Source organism: Aptenodytes patagonicus, chromosome 13 (assembly GCF_965638725.1).
Source record: "Aptenodytes patagonicus chromosome 13, bAptPat1.pri.cur, whole genome shotgun sequence".
Lineage (NCBI taxonomy): Eukaryota > Metazoa > Chordata > Aves > Sphenisciformes > Spheniscidae > Aptenodytes > Aptenodytes patagonicus.
The window spans coordinates 12,360,146-12,383,278 of NC_134961.1; the positions used below are offsets into that span (position 1 = coordinate 12,360,146).

The 23,133-nt window shown below is 39.2% G+C and overlaps 3 protein-coding genes across 4 annotated transcripts; 2 read left to right on the plus strand and 1 right to left on the minus strand.

Moving 5' to 3' along the window:
• Positions 1–85: 85 nt before the first annotated feature.
• On the plus strand, positions 86–4,105 carry AIMP2 (aminoacyl tRNA synthetase complex interacting multifunctional protein 2). 2 transcript variants are annotated; one of them, XM_076351159.1, is made up of 4 exons: positions 86–243; positions 2,084–2,290; positions 2,829–3,060; positions 3,584–4,105. In XM_076351159.1, the coding sequence occupies exons 1-4, from the start codon at positions 112–114 to the stop codon at positions 3,967–3,969; spliced, it is 957 nt and encodes a 318-aa protein (XP_076207274.1). In that variant the 5' UTR covers positions 86–111; the 3' UTR covers positions 3,970–4,105. The 2 variants fall into 2 exon arrangements, with proteins under 2 accessions (XP_076207274.1, XP_076207275.1); XM_076351160.1 differs by having other exon boundaries at positions 98–126.
• A 248-nt stretch (positions 4,106–4,353) lies between these two features.
• EIF2AK1 (eukaryotic translation initiation factor 2 alpha kinase 1) lies at positions 4,354–22,568 on the minus strand. The gene is made up of 15 exons (XM_076351153.1): positions 22,457–22,568; positions 21,798–21,956; positions 19,821–19,957; positions 19,041–19,072; positions 18,486–18,585; positions 17,585–17,665; positions 17,079–17,178; positions 15,419–15,470; positions 14,338–14,701; positions 13,236–13,347; positions 11,542–11,648; positions 6,015–6,135; positions 5,664–5,743; positions 5,048–5,281; positions 4,354–4,555 (listed from the first exon to the last, which is right to left on the minus strand). The coding sequence occupies exons 1-15, from the start codon at positions 22,551–22,553 to the stop codon at positions 4,433–4,435; spliced, it is 1,899 nt and encodes a 632-aa protein (XP_076207268.1). The 5' UTR covers positions 22,554–22,568; the 3' UTR covers positions 4,354–4,432.
• Positions 7,170–10,535, plus strand: ANKRD61 (ankyrin repeat domain 61). The gene is given in 4 exon segments (XM_076350739.1): positions 7,170–7,270; positions 9,871–10,232; positions 10,234–10,339; positions 10,341–10,535. Coding segments are annotated over 4 exon segments (747 nt in total). The 5' UTR covers positions 7,170–7,186.
• Positions 22,569–23,133: the final 565 nt, after the last annotated feature.

A 23,133-nucleotide genomic window follows, 5' to 3' on the forward strand; every position in this document is an offset into this window, starting at 1 on the left:
TAGCGGGTGAGTCAGTAAGGCGTTGTGCTCCCGTCTGGCCCAATGGGTGCCGCGGGCGGGCGGGCCCGCCGGCGGGCCAGGAGCGGGTGCGCCGTGCGGGCGGGTGCCGCCATGCCCATGTACAAGGTGAGGCCCTTCCACGGGGCGGGCGGGGTGGTGCTGGCGGAGCAGCTGCCCGCCTGCATGTACCGCCTGCCCAACCTGCACCGCCGCCCCTCGCCCGCCGTGTCGCCGCCGCCGCAGGTAGGAGCGAGGGAGCGGCGGGTGGGCCCGCCTGGCCGGCCGGGGGAAGGCCCGCTCAGGCCGCGGCCCGCAGTGCTCGCCCCGGCGGCCTCGGCCGGGGGCAGCGGGCCGGCGCCCGGGGCCGCGCTGCCGGGGAGCCTGGCGGGCTCGCCTCCGGCCGCGCCGGGTCGGTGTTTGCTCCGGGCGGGGCGTGCTTTCGGGGGCCGGGAGAAGCTTTCGGCGCCGGGGAGCTGGCAGGGGCCGGGTCCCCGCTGTCCACCGCTTTAGCCCGCAGGAGAGGCGCGGTAGCCGGGGCGAGCGCTGGTTCCTCCTCGCTTATCGGCGGCTCGTTCGAGGGTTAAATAAGCTCAGCTTTTTCAGGAATTTCCCTGTAATATTTTTAGAGCCTTCGGTAATTCTTTTGTGGGCTCTCGTGTGTGTCTCTTGCTCAGTTTTCACTTTTAACCGGCCGTATTTGGAGTACCCTGCCGAGCTGAGGCCTTGCGAGCCCTTGGGTCGGTGACTGTGTCCCAGCAGGCCTTGTCCCTTCCTGGTGCATCATCGCTCTGTTGGCTCAGGTCTACTTTCTTTTATGCTGTTGAGACCGAGGGTGTGTAGCTGGCTGGTTCCTATTTCTAGTCTCAGTTACTTCTTTCTTAAATAAGGCAAAAATGCAAAATATTATGTTACATTAATCTAGTTGACTTCAGCCTCTCTCCAGTGTCAGGAGTGCTTTGAATTCTTCCGGGCTGCTTGTGGCCGGTTTATCTTGATGCCATCGCATCTTTTCAGCGAGTACTTGCTATGCCCTCACCTAGGGTGCTGGTGGAGATACTGAGTAGGAGTAGACTTGGGGCACAACTTCACAGGAATGCTTACTAAGATGCCCTCCTGTTGCAACAGCTAAGTATTAACTACCAGTCTCCGAGAGTGGTTTTTATTTCACGGAATTGTGTACTAGCCAAATAATGGTCACTTAAGAGGCGTTTCCGTGTCTTGTCTTTGAGAACACCGTGTAAGTGGGTGTCGATTTCACTTGCACACCTTGCTTGTTATCTCTATCCATTAGACTGAAAGAAGGAAGTTTGGTTGACAGGTTGGGTTTCGTTAATCCTTATTCAGGATGCTTAGAAATGGATTATCTATATAAAGATTTTTCTTTAACATTATTGTAAGTTTGTAGACTTAAAACCTCCCACAGGAATATATTTTTCATCTTTTGAAAGCGGTAGCATTGTAAGATAAGAGACTTGTAAGATAATTGATATGACAAAAAGATGCATTGGGATTAACACGTAACAAAGCCTATGGTCTTTTTTTCTCTATAGTTTATATTCTCCGAAACAAAGAATGACTACAAAGAGTGATTTCATATGATATACAACCCATCTAAAGCTGCAGGTTTTTTTACTTTTATTAACTACCTGAATTGTCAAAAAGTTTCCTTATTTGGCAGCCTCAACACAAACTCTATCAGTCTGCTCTTCTGGGATGAAGGGAATCCTGACAAGTTGACTTTGGTGTTCCAGGTTTTAATTCAACACTTCACTGCCAACTTTTAAGTTTCTGTGATTGTGGTCTGATTTTCACTATGTTATGGACTTTGCTGTAGCTAGTGGTTTAAAAAAATATGTTAAAGAGGAAGATTTCAGAGATTTGATTAAATAACCCATCTCTCACCACATTCATACAGACAAAAGAAAAGAGACGACTAATAGACATAAGACCATGACATTCCATGACGTTCCGGTTATTTGAATGTGTTTAAAGTCTTTCAAAACTTACTGTCACATGAGCTGTGGATATTTTGACACTGAGGTGAGTGACCATTTATGTGACCTTGTTTCTTCCTCTCCTATAGGAAGAGGTTGACCCGTCACTTCAAGCACTTGAATCCCGCCAGGAAGAGATTCTAAAACGCTTGTATGAACTGAAGAGTGCTGTCGATGGTCTCTCAAAGATGATACAAACCCCAGATGCTGACTTTGATGTAACTAATATCATTCAAACTGATGAATGTTCTCCTTTGGCAGCAAATGGAGCAGATTTAGATTTGATGCTTGGAAAGGTAAGTTTAGTTGAGCATATATATATTGATAGATACTTTCTTTGCTCTCATATTTTCAGGGTTGGAAGGGTGGCATTAAAACCTGGGACACTCAGAACCCAATATACAAGTCTTATATTCTTACAAATAACTTAAAACTACCATTTCATTTTGGGCATCCAGATTATAGATACAAACATTTATAAATACTAAATCCTAGATATTCTCATTTTGATGTAAGTCCAAGCTAGAATGGTTAATTCTGAAATTATGACCGTTGGTTTCTTGTTTGTTACTACTGGAAATTTTAACTTTGGCTTCAGATTGGACTAGAATTTACCTCAGTCATGTTCTTGAGTTGTATTATTATTGAGGAAGGAAGATATTTAAATGTTTAAACAAGTTTTAAATGTCCAAACTTAAATTATTTGAATTTTATTAGAATTTCAGATATACACGTGCATGGCTATTTACATTTTGGTGTCAAATGAAAACTCCACTACCTCAAAGTCTGATCTGGGATGTGTCTTACCTGCTGAATTTCTTACTTTCCATTCAGGATTATGGTGCCCTGAAAGATATCGTAATCAATGCAAATCCTTCTCTGCCTCCGCTGTCATTATTAGTACTACACAGTCTGCTTTGTGAACGCTATAAAGTATTATCAGCTGTTCACACGCATTCATCGGTGAAAAGTGTGCCAGAAAACCTCTTGAAATGCTTTGGAGAGCAGACTAAGAAGCAACCACGTCATGAATATCAGCTGGGCTTTACTCTTATTTGGAAGGATGGTAAGAATGAAGTTATCTTGTAGATCAATATTTTACAATAGGTGAGAAAATGAAACTTGTGCTATAAAACCTTGACAACAGATGCTTTGGTGTCTTTGTGCTGACACACAACAGATAGGTGCTGCAGGTGATATTTTTGCTCTCTTTTTGTAGCTGTGAACAATGATGGGGACAGAGGAGGAAGATTCTTGTTTCTGGTTACTGCTATTAAAATACACGTGGCATTTACATGGTTGGTTGTACCCACAGGATTTTTTTATAGAAGTGTTTTTCAGTTTCTACAAATAAGTTAGCTAGAATAGGAATTAGGTGGGAGACTGGGCTGAAGCTTGCAAAAAGTTCTCTCTTTATCCCAGGTTCCTGCCTTAGTCTAAGTATTTAGACTAAGAAAACTGAAAATTGTTCATTAGGTTAATGATGTTAATAGTGTTGCTGGCATCACAAATAAAATACATTGTAGAATTACCATTACATTTAACTTCTCTACCATGTGGTATTCACTTTTTTTCTTTTCTTATTTCAGTTCCAAAACCCCAGATGAAGTTTAGCATTCAAACAATGTGCCCTATTGAAGGAGAGGGGAACATCGCTAGATTTCTCTTTTCCCTGTTTGGCCAGAAGTACAATGCAGTTACTTCAACTCTGATTGACAGCTGGGTTGATACAGCCCTCTTCCAGCTAAAAGAAGGCAGCAGTAAGGAAAAAGGAGCAGTCTTGCGCTCTATGAATGCTGCCCTGGGCAAGACATCGTGGTTGGTGGGAAATGAACTCACCATAGCAGACATTGTTGCGTGGTGTGCGCTTCAGCAGACAGGTAGTGCAAATGCTGCCCCAGCCAATGTGCAAAAATGGATGAAGGCGTGTGAGAACTTGGCACCTTTCAGCTCTGTTATGAAGCTACTGAAGTAAGCTTGTACTCTTCGTAATAGTGTAATTTTAATCTTATTCCACCTCATGCCTGCTGTAGTGGTTTGAGTCCTTTCTGAGATGTATTCAAGCACTACAGTTGGACAGAATTCTAAAATCAATAAAAACATTACAGCTACCTTTTGAGTGTGACCTTCCTTTTTTGTAACTGATGCATAACATGCATGTTTAATGATTATAAGGTATGTAAAGTAGTCCTATGTAAATACAAGCTGCACTTTTAATTTTGCCTTATTTTTCCCTGTAACCCAAATGCTTATTTGCACAAGTTAAATTGTACTGAGGCTAAGTACAACAGGAATTCTTTCTGTTGACTGGAGACTTCTGAACTAAGAAAGATGAATAAAGAACAGAGGAAAATCAAAATGCATTGAAACATTTTTATGTAAAAAAAGGAAACATTTTATATAACTTAGCATACAATAGAGGTTAGATCTTCCTGTACTTAAACAGGAGAACCTAGTCTCATATGTTCATCTTGTTCTTCAGAAAGCAGTCTTACTCTTTCTCTCAGTTTCTTTATTTCTTCCTCTTGCTGTCTCACCTTCTGTTGCAGATTAGAAATAACCTGAAAGTGAGAGTCAGTCTACTTCATTTATAGACAGGCAAGGATAAAGCCTTATTAACCTACTTGAATTGTGTTCGCAATCCACTACAGATGCATTCTGCAGCACTGTAGCTGTTCTGCATATTTGATACTGCAACTTAATCCACAAACAAAAAAGTGTGGCAAGGAAAGGGAAAATGATAAAAAGATTCTGCAGAACTGATGAAAAGCTTCAAAAACTTTTCTGACCTATAAGAATACCTCAAGCTGTATGTAAATGAACTGTCCAGTCTTCATAAAGTTACCTACACTTAATGACCATTTATCTCATTTCATCAGAAACATTAATACAGTGGGCTAAATACTGTAATCAGAATAAAAAGTCTCAATCACACAATCCTCTTAAGTTAAAAACAAAACAAAAAACCCCTGTAATACAGGCAGGGAAACAAACGGCATTTTCTTTTTATATTTCTTTATCCTGTAAAGGTTGAGGTTATTGGCATAACTTACATGTTCTGTGGTATGAAATAATTCGCTGTCACGAAGCTGAGCAGCCGTTGGTCTTTCTGTAGATCTCTGACTGGTGAGGAGTTTAACGTACTTGGCTTGAATAGGCCATTTTTTGTAGAAAGTATGAGGAATTTGGCCATTCCTTAAATGTGCAAGAACTTCTGTTCTTTCCATTTCTGTTCCAAACGGTTGGAAGAGTTCTAGCAGGGTAACACCCATGCTGTACATGTCTGACTGGTAATGGGGTGAAGAAAAAGTTCTGGGATAACAGCTATTTTTAATTACTTACTAGATTTCTTCTTCTCATTAAAAATTCATGATACAAAAAAGTTTCACAACAATGAAGTTTCATGATGATATGAAAAGTATCATGACACTACTAAAGGAACACAAATTCAAATCTATACAGATTCCTCAAGATCTTAGAAACACAAATAATTTTTGCATTAGTATCAAACTAGAAGGCAAAGTTGAAATCCATGTTTCAACAAAAACATTAGGAGTAAGGGAGGAATATTTATGTATTTACCAAATATTATGTATTTACCTACTGAAAGGCTTGTTTTATTCCCATTATCTACCATCATGTGTTAATAGGAAAAAAAATACTCCCTACCTTGAAATCATAGTGAGATCCCTGCAATTGTTCTGGTGAGGCATAGAGGCAAGTCCCGACGCCTGAAGTATGTGTCAGTCCTTTAAAAAGGCAATTTAGACTTACTCAGCTAGTGTTACATTCATAGAATCATAGAATCATTAAGGTTGGAAAAGACCTCTAAGATCATCGAGTCCAACCGTCAACCCAACACCACCATGCCCACTAAACCATGTCCCTACATGCTGCATCTAAATGTCTTTTAAATACTTCCAGGGATGGTGACTCAACCAACATTGTTACCATTTTACTTAAGAATTTAGTATTTTATGGTTTTAATAACATAGAAACCCCACAGCTTTTTTCTCTTACCGTTTATCTTTTCTGTCTTAAACGACTGGTCTGCATCATCCCAAAGAAGGTCTTTGCAGGCTAATCCAAAGTCTCCTATTTTTACATGACGATCTGACCCATATAGAAAGATATTTCTGGGCTACAAAACAAGACAGTATAAAATCTAAAATACATCTATATGAAGAATTACGAAATTTCAGCTGTTTCAAAGTCTGTAAAATCCAGTGTTTCACAGGTATAATAATTATTTAACACTTTCATCAGTGAGAGAGAAAAAAAACAGTCATCGCTGATACCAAATTATGTGTTAGCAACACCATTTGGGCGGAAAGACCACATATGAAAGATCTAGAAAAAAGGAAGAAAAGCAAAACAGGAAAAACAAAGGTTTAGTGGAAAGATTAAGTACTTTTTTTTTTTTTTTCCCAGCAGAAAATGGGAAGTTTGCAGAACAGTAATGTTAACAGGAACAGGCAAGACTGGACGGCAAATTAGACCAACTGATGTAGCAGGAAGGAGGACTAAATATCATCTTTGGGCTAGACATAATGTAAAACAAAATACACTTTTCTGTATGATAAGCACAGCTGCAACATGCTACTTGGTTCTGGGAAGTTGCTATGAAAAAACCCAAAGTGATAAGAGACTTGAGTAGAGAGCACTGACTGGAAAAACTGAAATAGTTTTATCCGTGTATTTTGGCTTTAGGACCACTAAGGAGGAGAAATGCTAGCATTATGTATCTAGAAAAAAGAGACATACTTGCCAGAAAAAAGAAAACGTAATACTAAATTACTGGTTTTACTTAGTCTGTATCACAAGGTTTCTGAGCTTAGGTATGTTTGGATGAGAAGTGAAAGCAATATTGCTTAGTACAGGGTTTTTTTCTACTAAATAGGAATTAGCACTAGGAAGAAAGAAAAGGCAACTTAAGCCTTTTTTTTCTTTCTTAAAATTTTGCTGGTTTTATAGTACTTTTAAAATGTTACTTCAAAGCTATTCTAGAGCCAGACATCCTGCAACATCTCAAAGAACGACACTGTTCAAGTGTGAGATTCCAAATCCTCTATTTCTGATTATGGATTTTCATTACAAAAATGACAACTCCCTTGTCTATGAGTAACATAATCAAAGGAGCCAACAGGCCTGCCACTGTGTTTTCCTGTGGGCAGAAGAAATAAAATTCACCCATGAAGGAGCTATATGAAGTAATAATGGAAGATGACAGTAGCACTGTTAAATCTTTACTGGCTGATCATCCTGTCAGTGAAACAGCGGGTGCTTGGAAGGACCCTTACACCTCATAGACCTGCTCTCCAATCACTTGACTGAGATTATAATTTGTGACTAAAAATACTTCTAGATTAAGAAATGTTACATTTCCTAAAAAATGAACAAAAGAGGGAAGGTCCCCACATAGATAACTAGTTTAAAGACATAAAAGAAAGCATGGGGATAAATGGCCAGCTTTCACAGTGAAGGGTATCATCAACTGATTCTTGTATGAATCTGCTGAGAACTATGCTCAACAACGTATTTGTAAATGGTTAGAAAAGGGAGGGTGAATGGTGAGATGACAAAGTTTGCTGGCAGTACTACATTATTCAGAGAAATAAAGATGAGGTCTGAATGCAAAGACCTGTGGAAGGATCTTGCAGGAAGTATAATGACAAAAGGAATTCAGGGCAAATAAACAAGAAAATGTAAATGAAGGGAAAAACAACCCCATTTTTAACTATGTAACAACTGTCTCTGAGTTGACTGTTACGGGTTAAGCATGGTAACAGGCAGCTCTAAAAATGACAATTTAATGCTCAATAGCAGTCCATAAACCAAACTGTACATTACCAGTTATTGGGAGGGAGAGGGAGATAAAGAAGAAAACATTGTGATACCATATGAATTAATACACTGCCATCTTCAATACTGTCTGCAGTTCTGAGTCTCCTATCTAAAAAAGCACGTAAGAGAACTGGAAAATTGTGCATAGATGGGAGGCATGAATGCTGAAAATTCAGAATGGCTTCTATTCAAGGAATCACTAAATTTAGAACGCAAGACAAAGTGTTAAGTTAAAAACAGATCTATTAAATCACACATGGAATGGAAAAAGTGAGTAGGAAACACTATTCAGTATTTCTTCCAATAAATGAAATAGGTGATATCAAATTAAATTATTGGTGGCAACTCAAAACTAGGGACATTCATCCACACTCACAGCACAGTTAAACTCCGGAGACATTGCTGCAGGACGGCTAATTAACACTCGTGTGAGTTTAAAAAAGACAAATTCTAGAAATATCCATAAATGGCTATTAAGTAAGATGCTACGTGTAGTTCAAGCAATCATAAATTTGTTTCCCCCAAACAATAGCATACCTGACTTAATACAACATATGGCGGAATCCTATCTATTGATAATTTTGAATGTAAATTTTGGTTTACTCAATATAAACAGAAACCATAACCAGAAGTAATATCTGTTGACTCAGACACACAACACAATCATTGTTGAATATACTTCTTACACTGCAAACAGCCCTGCAGAGAAGGACTTGGGGGTACTGATGGATGAAAAATTAGATATGAGCTGGCAATGTGTGCTTGCAGCCCAGAAGGCCAATCGTATCCCGGGCTGCATCAAAAGAAGGGTGGCCAGTGGGTCGAGGGAAGAGATTCTCCCCCTCTACTCTGCTCTGGTGAGACCCCACCTGGAGCACTGCATCCAGCCCTGGGGTCCCCAGCACAAGACAGACATGGACCTAGAGCAGGTCCAGAGGAGGGCCACAAAAACTATCTGAGGGCTGGAACACCCCTCCTTTGAAGAAAGGCTGAAAGAGTTTGGGTTGTTCAGCCTGGAAAACAGAAGGCTCCAGGGAGACCTTACTGTGGCCTTTCAATATATAATAAGAACTTATAAAAAAAGACAGACTTTTTTTACCAGGGCTGGTAGTGACAGGACAAGGGGCAACAGTTTTGAATTGAAAGAGGGTAGATTTACGTTGAATATAAGGAGGAAGTTCTTTACTGTGAGGGTGGTGAGACACTGGAACACGTTGCCCAGAGAAGTTGTGGATGCCCCATCACTGGAAGTGTTCAAGGTCAGGCTGGACGGGGCTTTGAGCAACCTGATCTAGTGAAAGATGTCCCTGCCCATGGCAGGGGGGTTGGACTAGATGATCTTTAAAGGTCCCTTCCAACCCAAACCATTCTATGATTTTATAATCTAGAGGCCCAAGCACTGCCAGATTATGTTTGTATGTACAGATGAGATGGAACTTCTGCCTGCTTACACTTCTTCTGTGACCTTCACTGGCCTGAAGCTGAACTATGATGACTCATTTCTCATGCTATAAAACTAGGAAATACAGGAACTGTAGGCATAACACCATCTTACGCATTCCTGCTGGGCACAAAGAAGCTGTGGTTAACAAATACAAAGTTAATGACCAAGCTTCTGTTAGGTCATGGCAACTCATAAAATTTGTTCTGACAACTGAAGTTTCGGGACCTGTTACTATGTTATGCCCTACCAGTCCAGAAGTTTTAGTCCAAGTAATTTTATCTTAATAAAAAGAAATCAACTTAAAGCAATGTTTTATGTTACAGAAATAACAAGAGGCTACACAGCACTTCAACTTCTCCTACTAAATTTGCCTAGTACTCGCAGCTGGGACATCCATTTCAGACAAATTTCAGAGAAATTAACCAACTTCACAGCATAATACAGAAAAACGTCTCTGTATCTTGCAAAATGTAAAACATAGATAAATCCTGAAATGAGTAATTACAAATATGACTGTCTTCTATGTTTAGGCCAACAGTCTGATGATGCTTTTCCACCTATATCCATTCTTTTTGAGTATTAACTTAGGACACTGACAAGTCTGGCTGGACACCTCTTCACGTAGCTGCAGGGTCACTAAACACAGAGGTAGCAGCAACTTTAATTGCCTCTGGGGCAAACATTAACTTTGCCAGTCCAACTTGTGGAAGAACTGCCCTTCACGTTGCAGCGTGCACAGCATCATCCAAAGCAAGCAGAATTTTAGGTTACAACACAGATTGCATCCGTTTACGATTAGGTAATGGAGCCAACGTAAATACCCAAGATCATGAAGGACGAACCGCTATTCATAAGGCCTGCTCAGGCAGCAGAAAGGAAATAGTTGATCTTCTGTTAGAGTATAAAGCAGACATGAACAGTTTAACAAGAGATGGGCAATCTCCACTCTTCATTTCTTCAGCGCAGCTCGAATTTAAAAGATACAGCACTGTTGAACAAGTTGCTAGGCTTCTCATATCCACTGAAGTTAAGAGATAATCAAGGACACCTACCCACTTGGACTTCTGTTCTCAGAATTTCAAATGCTGAAAGACTTTCTTATAATATTATCACAGAAATTATTGTCTCTGCAAGATATCTGCAAAATCACTATTATTAGAATATATGGTGGAAACAATGAGCACTGGCTCAAAAACAGGCTCCCAGTAACTGTATGAAATTCTTTATACAAATACCAGGACCTCGGACAATAAGGCCATGATGATGCTAAACAGGAAAGCAAACTGAAAAACTGTTGACCCTGAAACAGTCGGCAGAAAAATTAAAATTAATCCAGAACAAAGATTGTGTGTTTTCCAGTAGTTCCAAGTTTCCACATGTGGAGTTTTAATAATCAAGATGATTTTTATATTCATTTCCTCATATAGCTACCATATCAGATGCAGAGAACCTCTGTAGGAAGCAAAGTAGAAAAATACACATTCATTTCCTTGCTATTTGATTCTATCAGTTTAAGGGAGGGGGGAGCAAGATATATCTACCTATGCTTCACATGTAAGCCAGCCAGTAAGTCAAAACTACTTATGATTACAGTGCCAAAAAACATTCACAGGAACATATAAAGGGCATCCTATTATTTTTTTAAGTCTACTCTTCATTACTTTTAATAGGAATGAAACCAAAACTTTTCATTCAGTCACTAATGTCACCTACAATTTCAGACCCTTAGAGGAAATAGCAACCATTTTGAAAGACAGCAATTATTTGCAACTGAGGGATTTTTTTTTTTTTTAAACCAAGTAACTATAACTTGAACATATTTTCAAAAGCTAGCTGATATGCTGTTAGCAAACTGAGGCGTAGTCAAGGAGCTTTGCTTATTTTTATAATTACCTAAAAGATTTTTTTTTTTAGGTAATTAGGTAATTTAGGTCCTACCCTGGTTAAGGAAAGACCAAGACAAAACAAAACCAATCTGACCATCCCTGTTTAGGACAAGAAAATGGCTTCACAAAGGAGAAGACATTTCCAGAGCTTAATCATAATTCACTTGTAAGTCAATGTAATTGAGTACTATGCTTATAGTAAAGAAAGTATGGTAATGGTATAGAGGAGACAATGTACTTTTTCATACATAACATAGCTAAATTCTTAAGAGCCCAAGTCATCTCAAATTTAACTATGAAGTTGCTTTCATTCTCCTGTAATGTAAGTTATCTTTGTTTTCTTTAACCTCAAGCAATAATTCAATGAACTTACTTTAATGTCTCGATGCATCACTCCCATGCTGTGGATATAGCAAACTCCTTCTAATAACTCTCGAAAAATTTTCATTGTCCAGCGGACATCCACAAGATGGTATGGACCTTAAAATAATTTAAAATCTAAATTATTTCAGCTAATTTTACTGAATTATTTAAGTTTATAGTGGTATGTCTTGTTAAATTGTTTATTTACAATGTGGAAGAAATTTTTAACAGAATGATCATAGTTCAAAAATAGAATTTCCCATGCTTCTCCTAAGATAGTATTTTTGAAACAGCAAAAAGGAAAGTTCAGGGGACATGAACATATATCTGCCTGAAAAGATTCCTCCAAACCCCATCAGATAGTTATTTGATTATGAATTTAACAAACTCTACTTCCATGTAAGTGCTGAATTAGAATGAAAAATACAGTTGCAGATAAAATCATACTAATTTACATAACAACATGTTTTCTGTAGTGATTTGCACCCTTCCTTTTTGGATCCTAATCCTTCTGCTGTTGTGCTATCCTCTGAAATTCCCAAATCTCCTCTGGCTATAGCTGTCCTAAATAAACTTACCATCTCATTGTTTTTACCATTTCCCACATTATTATTTTATTAAACTATATTGTCTTCCTACTCTAATGACCCAGATCTAACGTGTCTGTTGCCACTTTGAACACTCACCATTTACTCCTACTTGGGCTTCTGTTTCTTAATGTCTAACCTATGATAGCATTAACCTTTCCTCTCCTGACACCTGTGAAAAGGGCGTTTTGCAAGGTCAAATGCCCTAGTAATTCTGTCATTCCCTGACCAGGAATGTCATCTTTGAGCTTATGAAAGCTAAAAAGGCTATGATTACAGGAGAGATTAGTGGAAGTCAGCTGATAGTTAGCTGGTAAACCTTACTCCGTGACTGAAGAGAACAACAGATTTATCTTAATAGTGATTAAAACTAAGATTAAACATTAATCATACAGTTTATGTCTTACCATCTGTTAAGCGTATGCTTTTTTTATACAACCATCCCAGAGAAATGAACTTGTCTCTAATGCTTTAAGAGCATTAGATTTGTTCTTCCAAATGTCAACAATTCTTGAAGACAGCTTGGGATCAGGGTGTGAGAACTCCTCTGGCCACTCAACCAAAGTAAATGTTAGATTCTTTAGACCAATGACAAATTAGCCTGCATAGGAGTTTTTATTCTTACGAACAAACTTAAAAGCTTTTAAGTATGTTGTAACCTGTCTGGAACAAAAGATGTATTTATATTTTTCCACAGCAGATAAATTAGCCTGTTAAGAGCAGTGTTTTGTAGCAGCAAGACTACTACCAAAGCAAAATTTCAATTATTTAAACAGCTTACTGAGAAAAAGCAGATCCTGTCAATAAAAAACTCTATTCCAAGTAGTATTGCCCAGGCACAGATCTCTCCAGGTAACAACTATGCCTCAGGCATACATTCATTCTTTTTTGAAGAGCTGTCTAAAACTCATGAACGTAAATCTCTTTTACCAACATCTATCATACAAAGTTTCAATACTAGCCACTATTGGATTAAGTGAATAAAGAATCTAATGAAGAAGATCCATGAGCTGCTGAAGTAAAACATAAAATCAGGCAAGTGGACTTCCAATTAGGAAAAAAGGAATATTTGCTTTATAATGAATAAGAAAATTTTTAAGACAGCAATGAATCTTACGGGAAGTTTCCTCTGTTCTCTTGTTGCATCTTTTATTACGGTCAACAATCCAATCCCACAAGGATATTTCACACAGTTGCATTTGTATATGAAGCATCAAATGATACTCCACCTAACAGAAAAATAATGGTCCATGATTTTGCCACTATAATATGAACAGCATTTCCTTAGTTATGTTCTTTACAGCTGATAAAAACAAAATTTGTTTTTTAAACTAAAAAAACCCAGTTAGATACCAAAATGACATCAAATACAATATTACTTATCTACTGCATTCAAGAAGCAGATGCAACGATGCTATCTAGTTTTGGGGTTTTTTTTGCTTGTTCCTCAAATTTTAACAATTGTTATATGACAAAAGCTAACAAAACCGCCAGCTACATACCTTAATATTCAAATTAGTATTTAAAAGCTTCTAGACCTACTGAACAGAGGTTCATTCTGGCTTAAGAAAATAGTGTAAATTAATATAAAATAGCAAAAAAAGTCAACCTCTTGATACAGAATTTTATGATTTATTCACATGAATATGTAACGTCATACTCAAGTTTCTGATAACGTACCAGTTCATTTGATAACCTGGACAACTCAAGCAAACACCTTTAAAAATCTTGGACTTCTTGCAAGAGGGAACTCCAAATGATAGCAAAAGCTTGAAGCATTCCAGAGCTGGCTGTGTTATACAGAACATTTCAGTGGTATGAATACCAACAAAGTTTTAGAAGCATAGGCAGAGTGGTGATTCCCTGCCCAAATCTGCTTCTCTGTTTTTCACGTGTAATCCTACACTGTATAGGCACCACATTACATACCTAGACACTTTCAGGAGTAGTACTTTTTATTCATTTAGGTACTTTGGAAGGACCCCAGATGACTAACACAGGGAAACTTTCTTGTATGCTGAGTTTTGCCACCTCCTCTGGTCAGCTTCCTTGTAATGGTGTTACCCACTTAAGTAAAAATTGACTGTATTTTTGGCTCTAATCGCAATAATTTCATTTTTTTAAATTTATCATTATAAATCATTCCTCTGTCTACCAAACTCTACAAACATCATTAAATTAGAGAGCAGTTAAGTATATTTAAAGAGAATTGTATTTACCTCAAACTCTCCACAGAGAGCTACATCATTCTTGGAGCATTCTTCAGTGCAGGACTTACTTGATCCGTCTTGATCCAGACTAGAATGAGGTCCCCGTGCTGAATGATTTTTCACATCAGTTGATCTACTGCTAACACTACTTACAGAGTCTTCTTGTAATTCTATAGATAATTCACATTTATTTGGTTTCATACACTCTTTACTATTGCTGTTTGTAAAATCATTCCTTATATCCATATTCTGCACTAATTCACTATGCAGATTTCTAAGACTGGTACTGTCACAGGACTTCTTTTCTTGTGAAGGAAGGTCAGCAAAAATAATTGAACTACCACTTTCCACACTCTGAATGTGACAGTGATCACTGAAAATAATAAAGTAAGGGAGAGAAATCAAAATATGTACACAGTTTTATACCATCTATTTGTAATACACCATTCTGAAAACTTTTTTTTTTTTTGCAATTGCAAACTGCATTCCAGAGTAAGAGTTCAGCTGCTTCCCCATATAAAACTTTAGGATTACATAATTGGCAGTGTAGGCTCCAGCCTTTTTAATACCTTCCCCCAGCAGGGATTCCCGATAGCTGACCCAGACAGCTCATAGATACATATAGTACTAGGTCACAGCATTCACTGTACAGAAGTATGATGCATCTCCATTCCTTTAAACTTAGGAAGTTACACTGTATTTCTCACAGGGCTCCATCTCCTTATTGAAAGGGCTAATCAACACTTCTGAGAAACAGAAGGCCCCATCACTCTAATAAGACTCCACAGTACTAATCAGTGTTGCTGATTCGCACAGAACTTTTGAAGTAAACTTGAAGCCCGGTACTACATCCAGGCACTCAGAAACTGAGAGATCCAAAGAAGGCAGAAGTATCCAGTAATATCCTTCAGCTTACGCAGCCAGAAGAGAAACAATGACAAGGATAATTAAGACTTTTTTTGGTCATAATTTGGGAGCAAAAAGCACTTGTGCAATATACACTGAATTCTGTACTCTTTTAACGTTACTTTTAAAAAAAGCCTTATGTTAAAGCCAAATAAATGTTATCATTGAGATTTGTAATACTTACTTGCCACTCTCTTGCTCCAAAGATAATGGCTGAAACTTCATTATTGTCTTATCTATTGGATGAAAAGATAAATATGGTATTTTACAAAACAAAGCATGCATATATTTGCTATAAATTAACATTTAAGCTAAAGCATCTTACTGAACTTAACTTCATTATCTGTAGATATCTTTTTCTCTATTTATGCTGCTGCAAAAGGTGTTTCTTAGTCTACTAAGAAGCACCACTAATGTGTTTTTCATTTTTCTTTAACTGAAAAGAAAATACACGTTGTATGAGGTCACTGAAAGGGTTGTACTGGGCACTCTTACATGTTCACCTAGATTTCACCTTTAAGAAGTTAGCCTGTTCAAAATTAGGGCTTATAATGTATATGATAATATACAGTTAAAGAAGCAACTCCACAAGGTACCATCCTTTGCATCACCCTGCTGCTGTTTCGAAGACACCTGATATTTTGGAAATAATTTTCATTAAAATTCTATATTTATGTGAAAAAGCAGTTTGTTTTAGCACACAGAGGCAAATATGAAACACCAATATTGTAAGCCAAGGAAAACCATTTACCACAGGACCTACCTACAGATCTAGTTATGTACTTACATTATCACCATTAAATATTTGTGAAGTGCTCCTAGCACTAAAAAGTTGCATCCTTCGAGACTCTCAGTTATCATTGGTTAAAAAGTCTTGCCTGTTTTTCTATACTATCAACTTCCTATGCATTTTCTTTTGTGCTTATAGCTGAGTGGGCATCAAGTCACTGACTTGGAAAGCAATAAAGTCATACAGAGCATAAGCAAACCTCCCACTAATAGAGGATGAAAAGATTTAACTGCTAAAGGCATTCCGGAAAAGGACAAGAAAGAAAGGGACCAACGGATTAGGGTTACAAAGGGACCAAAGTGTGGGAAGAGCAGAGAACAGAGAATCTGAAGAGGACAAAAAAGGGGGCAGGGAAGAAGGTGCAAAATTAATATAAAAGTAGATAAATTCTCAACAGTTACAGTCAGTAGCTGATATCCAAAAAACCAGATTGCTCCGTCACTGCTGAACTATGAAACGCAATAAGTGAAATTTAAAAACTCTCCTGTAGAAAGCAAGATAAGAGGGATTTTTTTTTTTTTTTCCATTAAAGTATTTATTTCCAGGCTCTTTCAGTTATTCTAAACTCTTTTCCAGATAGGAAGAGAAGCATAGTGGGAAATTTATCCTAGTTTTGCTACAACTCTGAGATTTCAAAACATGGCAGCAAATTTGTGGGGTTTTTTTCTCCTGTACGTAACTTTTCTCCCAATATCTGAAGTGGCTCATCTCCGGTACTCATTCTTCTCCTTGTCAACTCACTACTTTTTGTATTAAAAAGTTTTCACTGTGTTCCACTGAACTTCACACAACTTCAAAATCCTCCTCATCTATTACCAGAAGTGAAGCTAATACTTCCACGGTTCCAAATTCATCATATCTGTAAGTTATTAGGCACGAGATTGAAGTGCACAGAAGGACGTGAAAACCTGGTGGTCACCTGTAATTTGCTTTTTTTCGGTTGTTTTAAAAAGGGAAAAAACAGTTATTTTATCAGAGAAGCAATACTTTCCTGCAAATAATAGTACAGAGGTTATAAGCAGAATGCAAGCATTACACAGTATGCTGTACTTTCCTTTTGGGCGTACTGTTTGAACTTGTTCCATCCAAGCAGTGTGATAGCCTACAATATTAGGATGCTGCAGCCCAGCCAGCACTTTAACTTCTCGTAGCACCTGAAAAGACCAAAAAGAAACAGTATGAGTGTCCTTTATTCTAAGTGCTTAGTAAACCCAAAAGGTAACAAAAAAATAACAGTTTCTGACAGAGAAAGAACATATAAAATTAATGCAGTAATGGAGAAAATTTGGAAGCTTTAAAACAAATTACTATTTTCATAGTTGCAGAGATGATCAAATTCAAGTTAATAATATGCTTCTTTTAATGGACTTAAATACCTCTCATTTACTTTTTTCTACTAGGTATTGATAGGGTCAAATCTTTAGAAACTCAGAATGCATAAAAAACATTATTAACATTTTTGATGTTTTGGGAAATATTAACTGCATTACTAAATTAAATCAGAATCAGCTAGAGCAGTCAGGGAGTTAAAATAGAGATGAAACACAGGAAAAAGAATACCTTCATGCAATCTCTTCTGGTAGCCTTCTTAATGTTAATTTTTTTAATAGCATAGAACTGACCATCTAGCTTGTTTCTGACCTGAAAACAATTGCAATAGGACAAAATTAGATGTTAATGTGTTTAGATTAATGAATTATTAAACCCTTCAGAATCAACCGTTTTCTAAAAATTAATTTCTGCACTCCTTTCAGATAACCTCTCACCCAAATCAGAGAATGAATCTGGGATTAAGCCCCAGCTGTCTAAGATAAGGATACTCTACTTTTGACTTCTTTCAGGACTGCAAACATCTAATCCAATCTTTGTAAAATACATAGCTTTACAGCTATCTTTCCATCAATAAAATATGCTGATAGGTCCTGATAACTGCTTAAACAGGTTCTCAGTAAATCTGAGATGTAAATATGTCATTTACATATGGCACATGCCACGTGGGGAACCTTAGGCTGGCCATACGCTACAAGTATTTAATACAATTCAACATTGGGTTGGACAGTTTACATTCATATTAAGGCTGCTTTTTTTCAAGCAGCCACAACTGGAACATTGGCGTGTGCAGACTAATCAGTTCCTGTGCCTGTTTTAAGTCAATACATCACAATACTTCACATGAGAAATAAGGAGTTTTCATTCACTTTAAAAGGGTCAAAGTAAACAAAGTAAAACATCTGATATATCCTGCTTCCGACAAACAGAAAACACAAACCACAACTGAGCATCTTTTGAAATGAAATGCCAACATCCTTCACATGTACAGGTTTGCACCTGTTCTATTGGAAAAAGAGTATTTTTGTTATTTCCATTAGAAAAATAAACAGAGCAGCCAAAACAGTAGCTCTAAATTTAAAAGAAAAACTAGATATAAACTGATCAGTTACAAATGGAAGGTAAAGAATACCTTGTATACTTTACCGTATCCTCCTTTTCCTAGCCTTGCAACCTCATCAAATTCATTCAAGTATCGTGAAGTCTGTGCTTCAAAGAGAACTTCTTTTTCCCTAATCAAAAAAGTTAGACTGCATTAAACTAAATTACAACTTATAAGTAAGGTATTATGTAGGCTACAGGTGTACACAATCTAGAAATACTATTTGCATTACGAAAAGAAGAAGAAAATACTGACATTACCACAGTGAATACTGAGAACCAGCAGACTGCAACAGCATGCACATGTGCTACAAATCCACACTCTGTGTTAACAGAAGTATTAAGATGATTTCTTTAAGTTCGTGCCTGATAAAACTTGTTTTCCTGAATGGTGACACTAACCGTGAGAGTTGTACTGAAGAAGGAATTTTCACCAGATTGTTTTGAGAGTTTGGACAAATTTTCACTTTTTTTTCTGTATTTCAGAGCCAAAATATGAAATGCAGTATTAATTAAATTCAGAGCGGAGCACAGAACTTTAGGGAGGGAGTTAAGTTTAATATTTCTAAATGCTTTGAATACATACCCAACTGCATGAGAATTTCCACTATCAAGTTCCTATGGAACAACAAAACCCAACGTAAGAACATTGCATACAGAGTAACAGGTCTACCATGCCATCGGCACGGACAGCTTAATCAAAATAGAAGCTACAACTATGTTCTTAGAAGAAAATGAGGTTACTGACAGCCATTCACATTCTGCAGAGCGCTTCACCAAATTAAAGTATTATTATCCCACCAGTAATCTGCTAACATCTCTCTGCTGGAGAGATTACTGCCCTTTTAGAGTTCTGCTGGCAAACAGGATAAAATGAGGGCTCTAAAATGTGCTTAAGACAAAATTAACTAGCTTAGTTCAAGCAGCGAGATAAGCAAACTGGTCTGATTCAGCCCGAAGCACATAACGCAGTATACAAATTATGCCCTCCACTAATATAAATATGAGGGTGTTAACATAATCAACTGCAACAGTTAAAAGTTGAAAATGGATGTCTGTCCGTTGTTGAAAAATGCTGTAACAATACTTAAAACACCTTGCCTGTGTTTATAAAGGTTTTTTTAACTCTTTTTTTATTATTTAATAAGGAACAAAATATTGCTGGCTTCAAAAGCTTTTGTTTGCATCTATAGAACCAGAACATGCCATCCCAAACAGCTAAGGTAGAACGGGAGTACCATTTTGTATAATTATTGAAAAGACCCAATCCAATATTAAAAGAACCCCCAAACAAAAGCTTCTTCGGATGCAATCATGTGTTAATTCCTTAATGCAGAGGTTGCCAAAGAAATTTAACGAAGCTTACCCCATTAAGTATTTGTTGATTAGCTGCTTTCATTAGTTCAGTAATAGCTCTATTATGCTGCAGTCTTACAGTACTAAATTCATCACAGAAGGCAAAAGGAGAGAGCAACCCTGTTTTTGTGAAAGCCTGACGAAGTACTGTACAAAGGAACAGAGAAAGGTCACATTAAGTAAAACCTGCCAATAAGACCATGTAAACAGTTGTTTTTTAAATGAGAAACTTTATTTGAAAGATAGTGCATCTGAAAAAATGAACAGCCACTCCTACTCTAATGCCTTTTCCCATACTCTTAGCAATAAAAGCTAATTAAATCCAAACTAGAGCTGCTCTGTGGGAATCCCTTTGCATAATACAGTTATTTGCTATGTCCTTCATGGTCACAACTGCATCTCCTCTTCTTCCTTATCTCAGCAGATGAATTATACAAACATCCACCCATTCACTTACTTGTTACCCTTGGGTTAGTTTTGATCAGTGAAAAGAGAAATTCAAAGCATGTTCACAATTATGAGGACATGTTTATAATAAAAAGTGGTAATGTCGAGATTTTCTAATTCACATACAAACTCACGTTTGTGCATATACTCATAGTAAAGAATGAAGTCACTCCCTTCCATCCACCCCAAATCACCACATCTTTCTCAGTTGAGTGAAACAACGCTGTGGCAGACAAAAACCTAGCAAATACCGGAGATGAGTGCAACTGTGAAGATGCTACAAAAATGTACTTAAAAGTTTTAGGAGTTCCAAGGTCTTAAAACAAACCTGCTTGTAAGAGGGTTTTTTTAAAGATGTTTCTTTGGTACCAATATTTAAAAAAATCAGCCTATTACTTTATGTTTTAAAGGAGATAAAAATCTATTGAAAGTGAACCTGTAAGAAATCAGGAATTTTGCTACACAAGCCTTATGGACACAGTTACACACACCAGAAAAGTGGGAAAAACCCACCCTTGCCAGCATGAATATACCGGCCAAAACCACAAAACAGATATGATTACTGCAATATGTTTTTCTTTTATTCATCAGGTTTATTCCACTTGGGAAACTGGTTTAAACTATACCAATGGAGGAACGTCATTTTCCACAGAAGTACACTGGGAAGCCAAGCAGCTACATACTTTGGAAGATGCCCAGGTTGGTTTTTTTTGTTACTCTCCCAAAAGGAGGAAATTTGGTTGCGTTTTTTTCCCTGGTATTTTTGGGTTTGACAGAGATAATAGTAAGACCCAGGGCCAGACATCTACATCAGACTTCAAGAATGACAAACGCAACAGTTGTCTGCACTGTTGTTACTGGATGCTATACATGGCTTCCATTTTAAGTACGAGCAATATATTAGATTTTATTTTCTACAATCTTGTATAGTAAGGACAAAAACCTTGGAGATTGTTTCTCAAATGCATTAAGTATGTGCCTAAATGAATAAAATACCTAAGATAAGTCACATACCAAAAAGACAGATTTCAAAAGAAACACTTCACGCCTAAAAATGTCAGCTCCCTGAATTACGTCAAAAGACTTTAGGGGAAAATAAAGGACTTACAAAGGTATTTACTCTGGTTTTCACAGACCATAATTTTGAAAGATTTAGTGAAGACTATGCTACAGCTATTTCTTGATAAATATTTTTATTAAATTCCTCTTCTATCTGTGTTTTTAGATGAGATTTAACAGTTAGATAATTTACCCTGCTACCCTTCTCAAGATGCATCTCACATGATTTAGCTGGAACAGAACTGTCTGATCCTTGCATCTACAACAATATTCTGTTACTGTTTTCAAAAAAAGTAAGACAGGTCCTCATTCCCAATTAAGCTGATTCAGCATATTCATCCTCTTCTCAGAATTAATCTTGTCCCAACGGGATGAGACCTACAGCTTTGTATTGATATTGCACTGTAATTCTGCATAGAATAATCGAGTATATATTGCAGTAAGGCAGTTTAAGAGACAGGAAAGAACTACTCTTACTAACTTCGGAACAAACACCTCGAATGAACGGGGTTGTGTGTGTACATGTGGCAGAGATGCTCCAGCAGCGACACAAGCAGCAGTTGGTTTTGGATGGTCGAAGTGAAATTCACAAACTTTTGCGACCCGTTTGCAACTCGCAGCTCTGCCGGCACATCCGATTCTGGAAAAGGACAGTCAGACGAATTAATTTAGGTCTCAGCATATGCCTATTTACCAAAACATCGAAACCACATACGAACCCACACAGCTTCAACACAACCCTGGCTCACAAAAAGGCACCACAGGAACTGCCGCTGAGCGAGAAGCTTAAGACACTAATTACGGACCTAATTACAATTAATATTTATAAATGCATATAAAAAAGCAGCTAACCGGAGAGGACGAGGCTCTCCCCGAGGAAGGGGGAGCTCCCACAGCGGCTGCAGGGCAGGGTGCCCGCTGCCAAGAACCTGCCCGCTCTTGCATCATCCCCCGCGGCTGTCGCTTCTTCGAAGCGATGGGGAAGGAAGGGAAGGAGAATGGCGGCGGTTCTACCCTGCTTGCCACCCTGCCAGCCGGGGGCAGCCGGGGGCCCCGCCGTCACCCGCGGGAACGGGGGGACCTCCCTGCTCCCCCACACCTCCCGCAGAGACTAGGGCTGCCCCCGCGGGCCCCGCTTACCGTCAAAGCGCGGCTCCGGACTCTCCTCAGGAAACTCGATGGCGGGCGGCGGCGGGCGGGGGGCCGCGGCCCTCGGCGGGAACCCGCCCCGCCACATGCCGGGCGCTGGGGTCCCGGCCTCCGGCTCCGGCCGGCGGGGCCCGCCCGCCTCCCTGTGGGCAGCCCCGGGGGCCGGGCCAGCGTTTATGGCCGCTCTTTTGAGCGCAGAGCAATAAAACATTAACTGAAGGAATAAATCGGAGAGGGGTAAATACGGTCCAGAAGGCAGAGACGTGCGGGAAGGCTACGGCCGAGGAAGGGGCTCGTACCGAAGCTTCGCGGTGGGGAGCCGAGGCGTCCCCTCGCGCAGCGGGGCTGGCGGGGCCCCCTTACCTCCGCGCGGGGCTGTGGCTCCCCGCATCGCCCGCGAAGCGCCCGACGGGGCCCCCAGGCCCGCGCCGCCCCCTCAGCCCCGCGGGAGCCCCCTCGTCGCGGCGCCCTCGGCCCCTCGCCCTGACCGGGGGTCGCCGAGCCCCCTCTAGCGGCTCGCGGCAGCGGCACAGGGGCGGTGCTGGTCCCCGTGTGACCCGGAGGAGCTCGCTTCTCCCCCCCGCCGCCGCCGCCGCCGCCGCCTCCTTTCCTCCCCCCGCCCGCTTGCCCGGCCGGCGCCGGGCCCCGGATGCAAGAGGCCGGCGGAG

Coding starts and splice junctions, on each gene's coding strand:
- AIMP2 (XM_076351159.1), top strand. CDS start 112: ATGCCCATGTACAAGGTGAGGCCCTTCCACGGGGCGGGCGGGGTGGTG. Junction 244..2,083: donor CCGTGTCGCCGCCGCCGCAG/GTAGGAGCGAGG, acceptor CCTCTCCTATAG/GAAGAGGTTGACCCGTCACT. Junction 2,291..2,828: donor TAGATTTGATGCTTGGAAAG/GTAAGTTTAGTT, acceptor CTTTCCATTCAG/GATTATGGTGCCCTGAAAGA.
- EIF2AK1 (XM_076351153.1), bottom strand. CDS start 22,553: ATGTGGCGGGGCGGGTTCCCGCCGAGGGCCGCGGCCCCCCGCCCGCCG. Junction 19,958..21,797: donor TTCGAGGTGTTTGTTCCGAA/GTTAGTAAGAGT, acceptor TCCTTTGTACAG/TACTTCGTCAGGCTTTCACA. Junction 18,586..19,040: donor GGAAATTCTCATGCAGTTGG/GTATGTATTCAA, acceptor TTTTTTGATTAG/GGAAAAAGAAGTTCTCTTTG.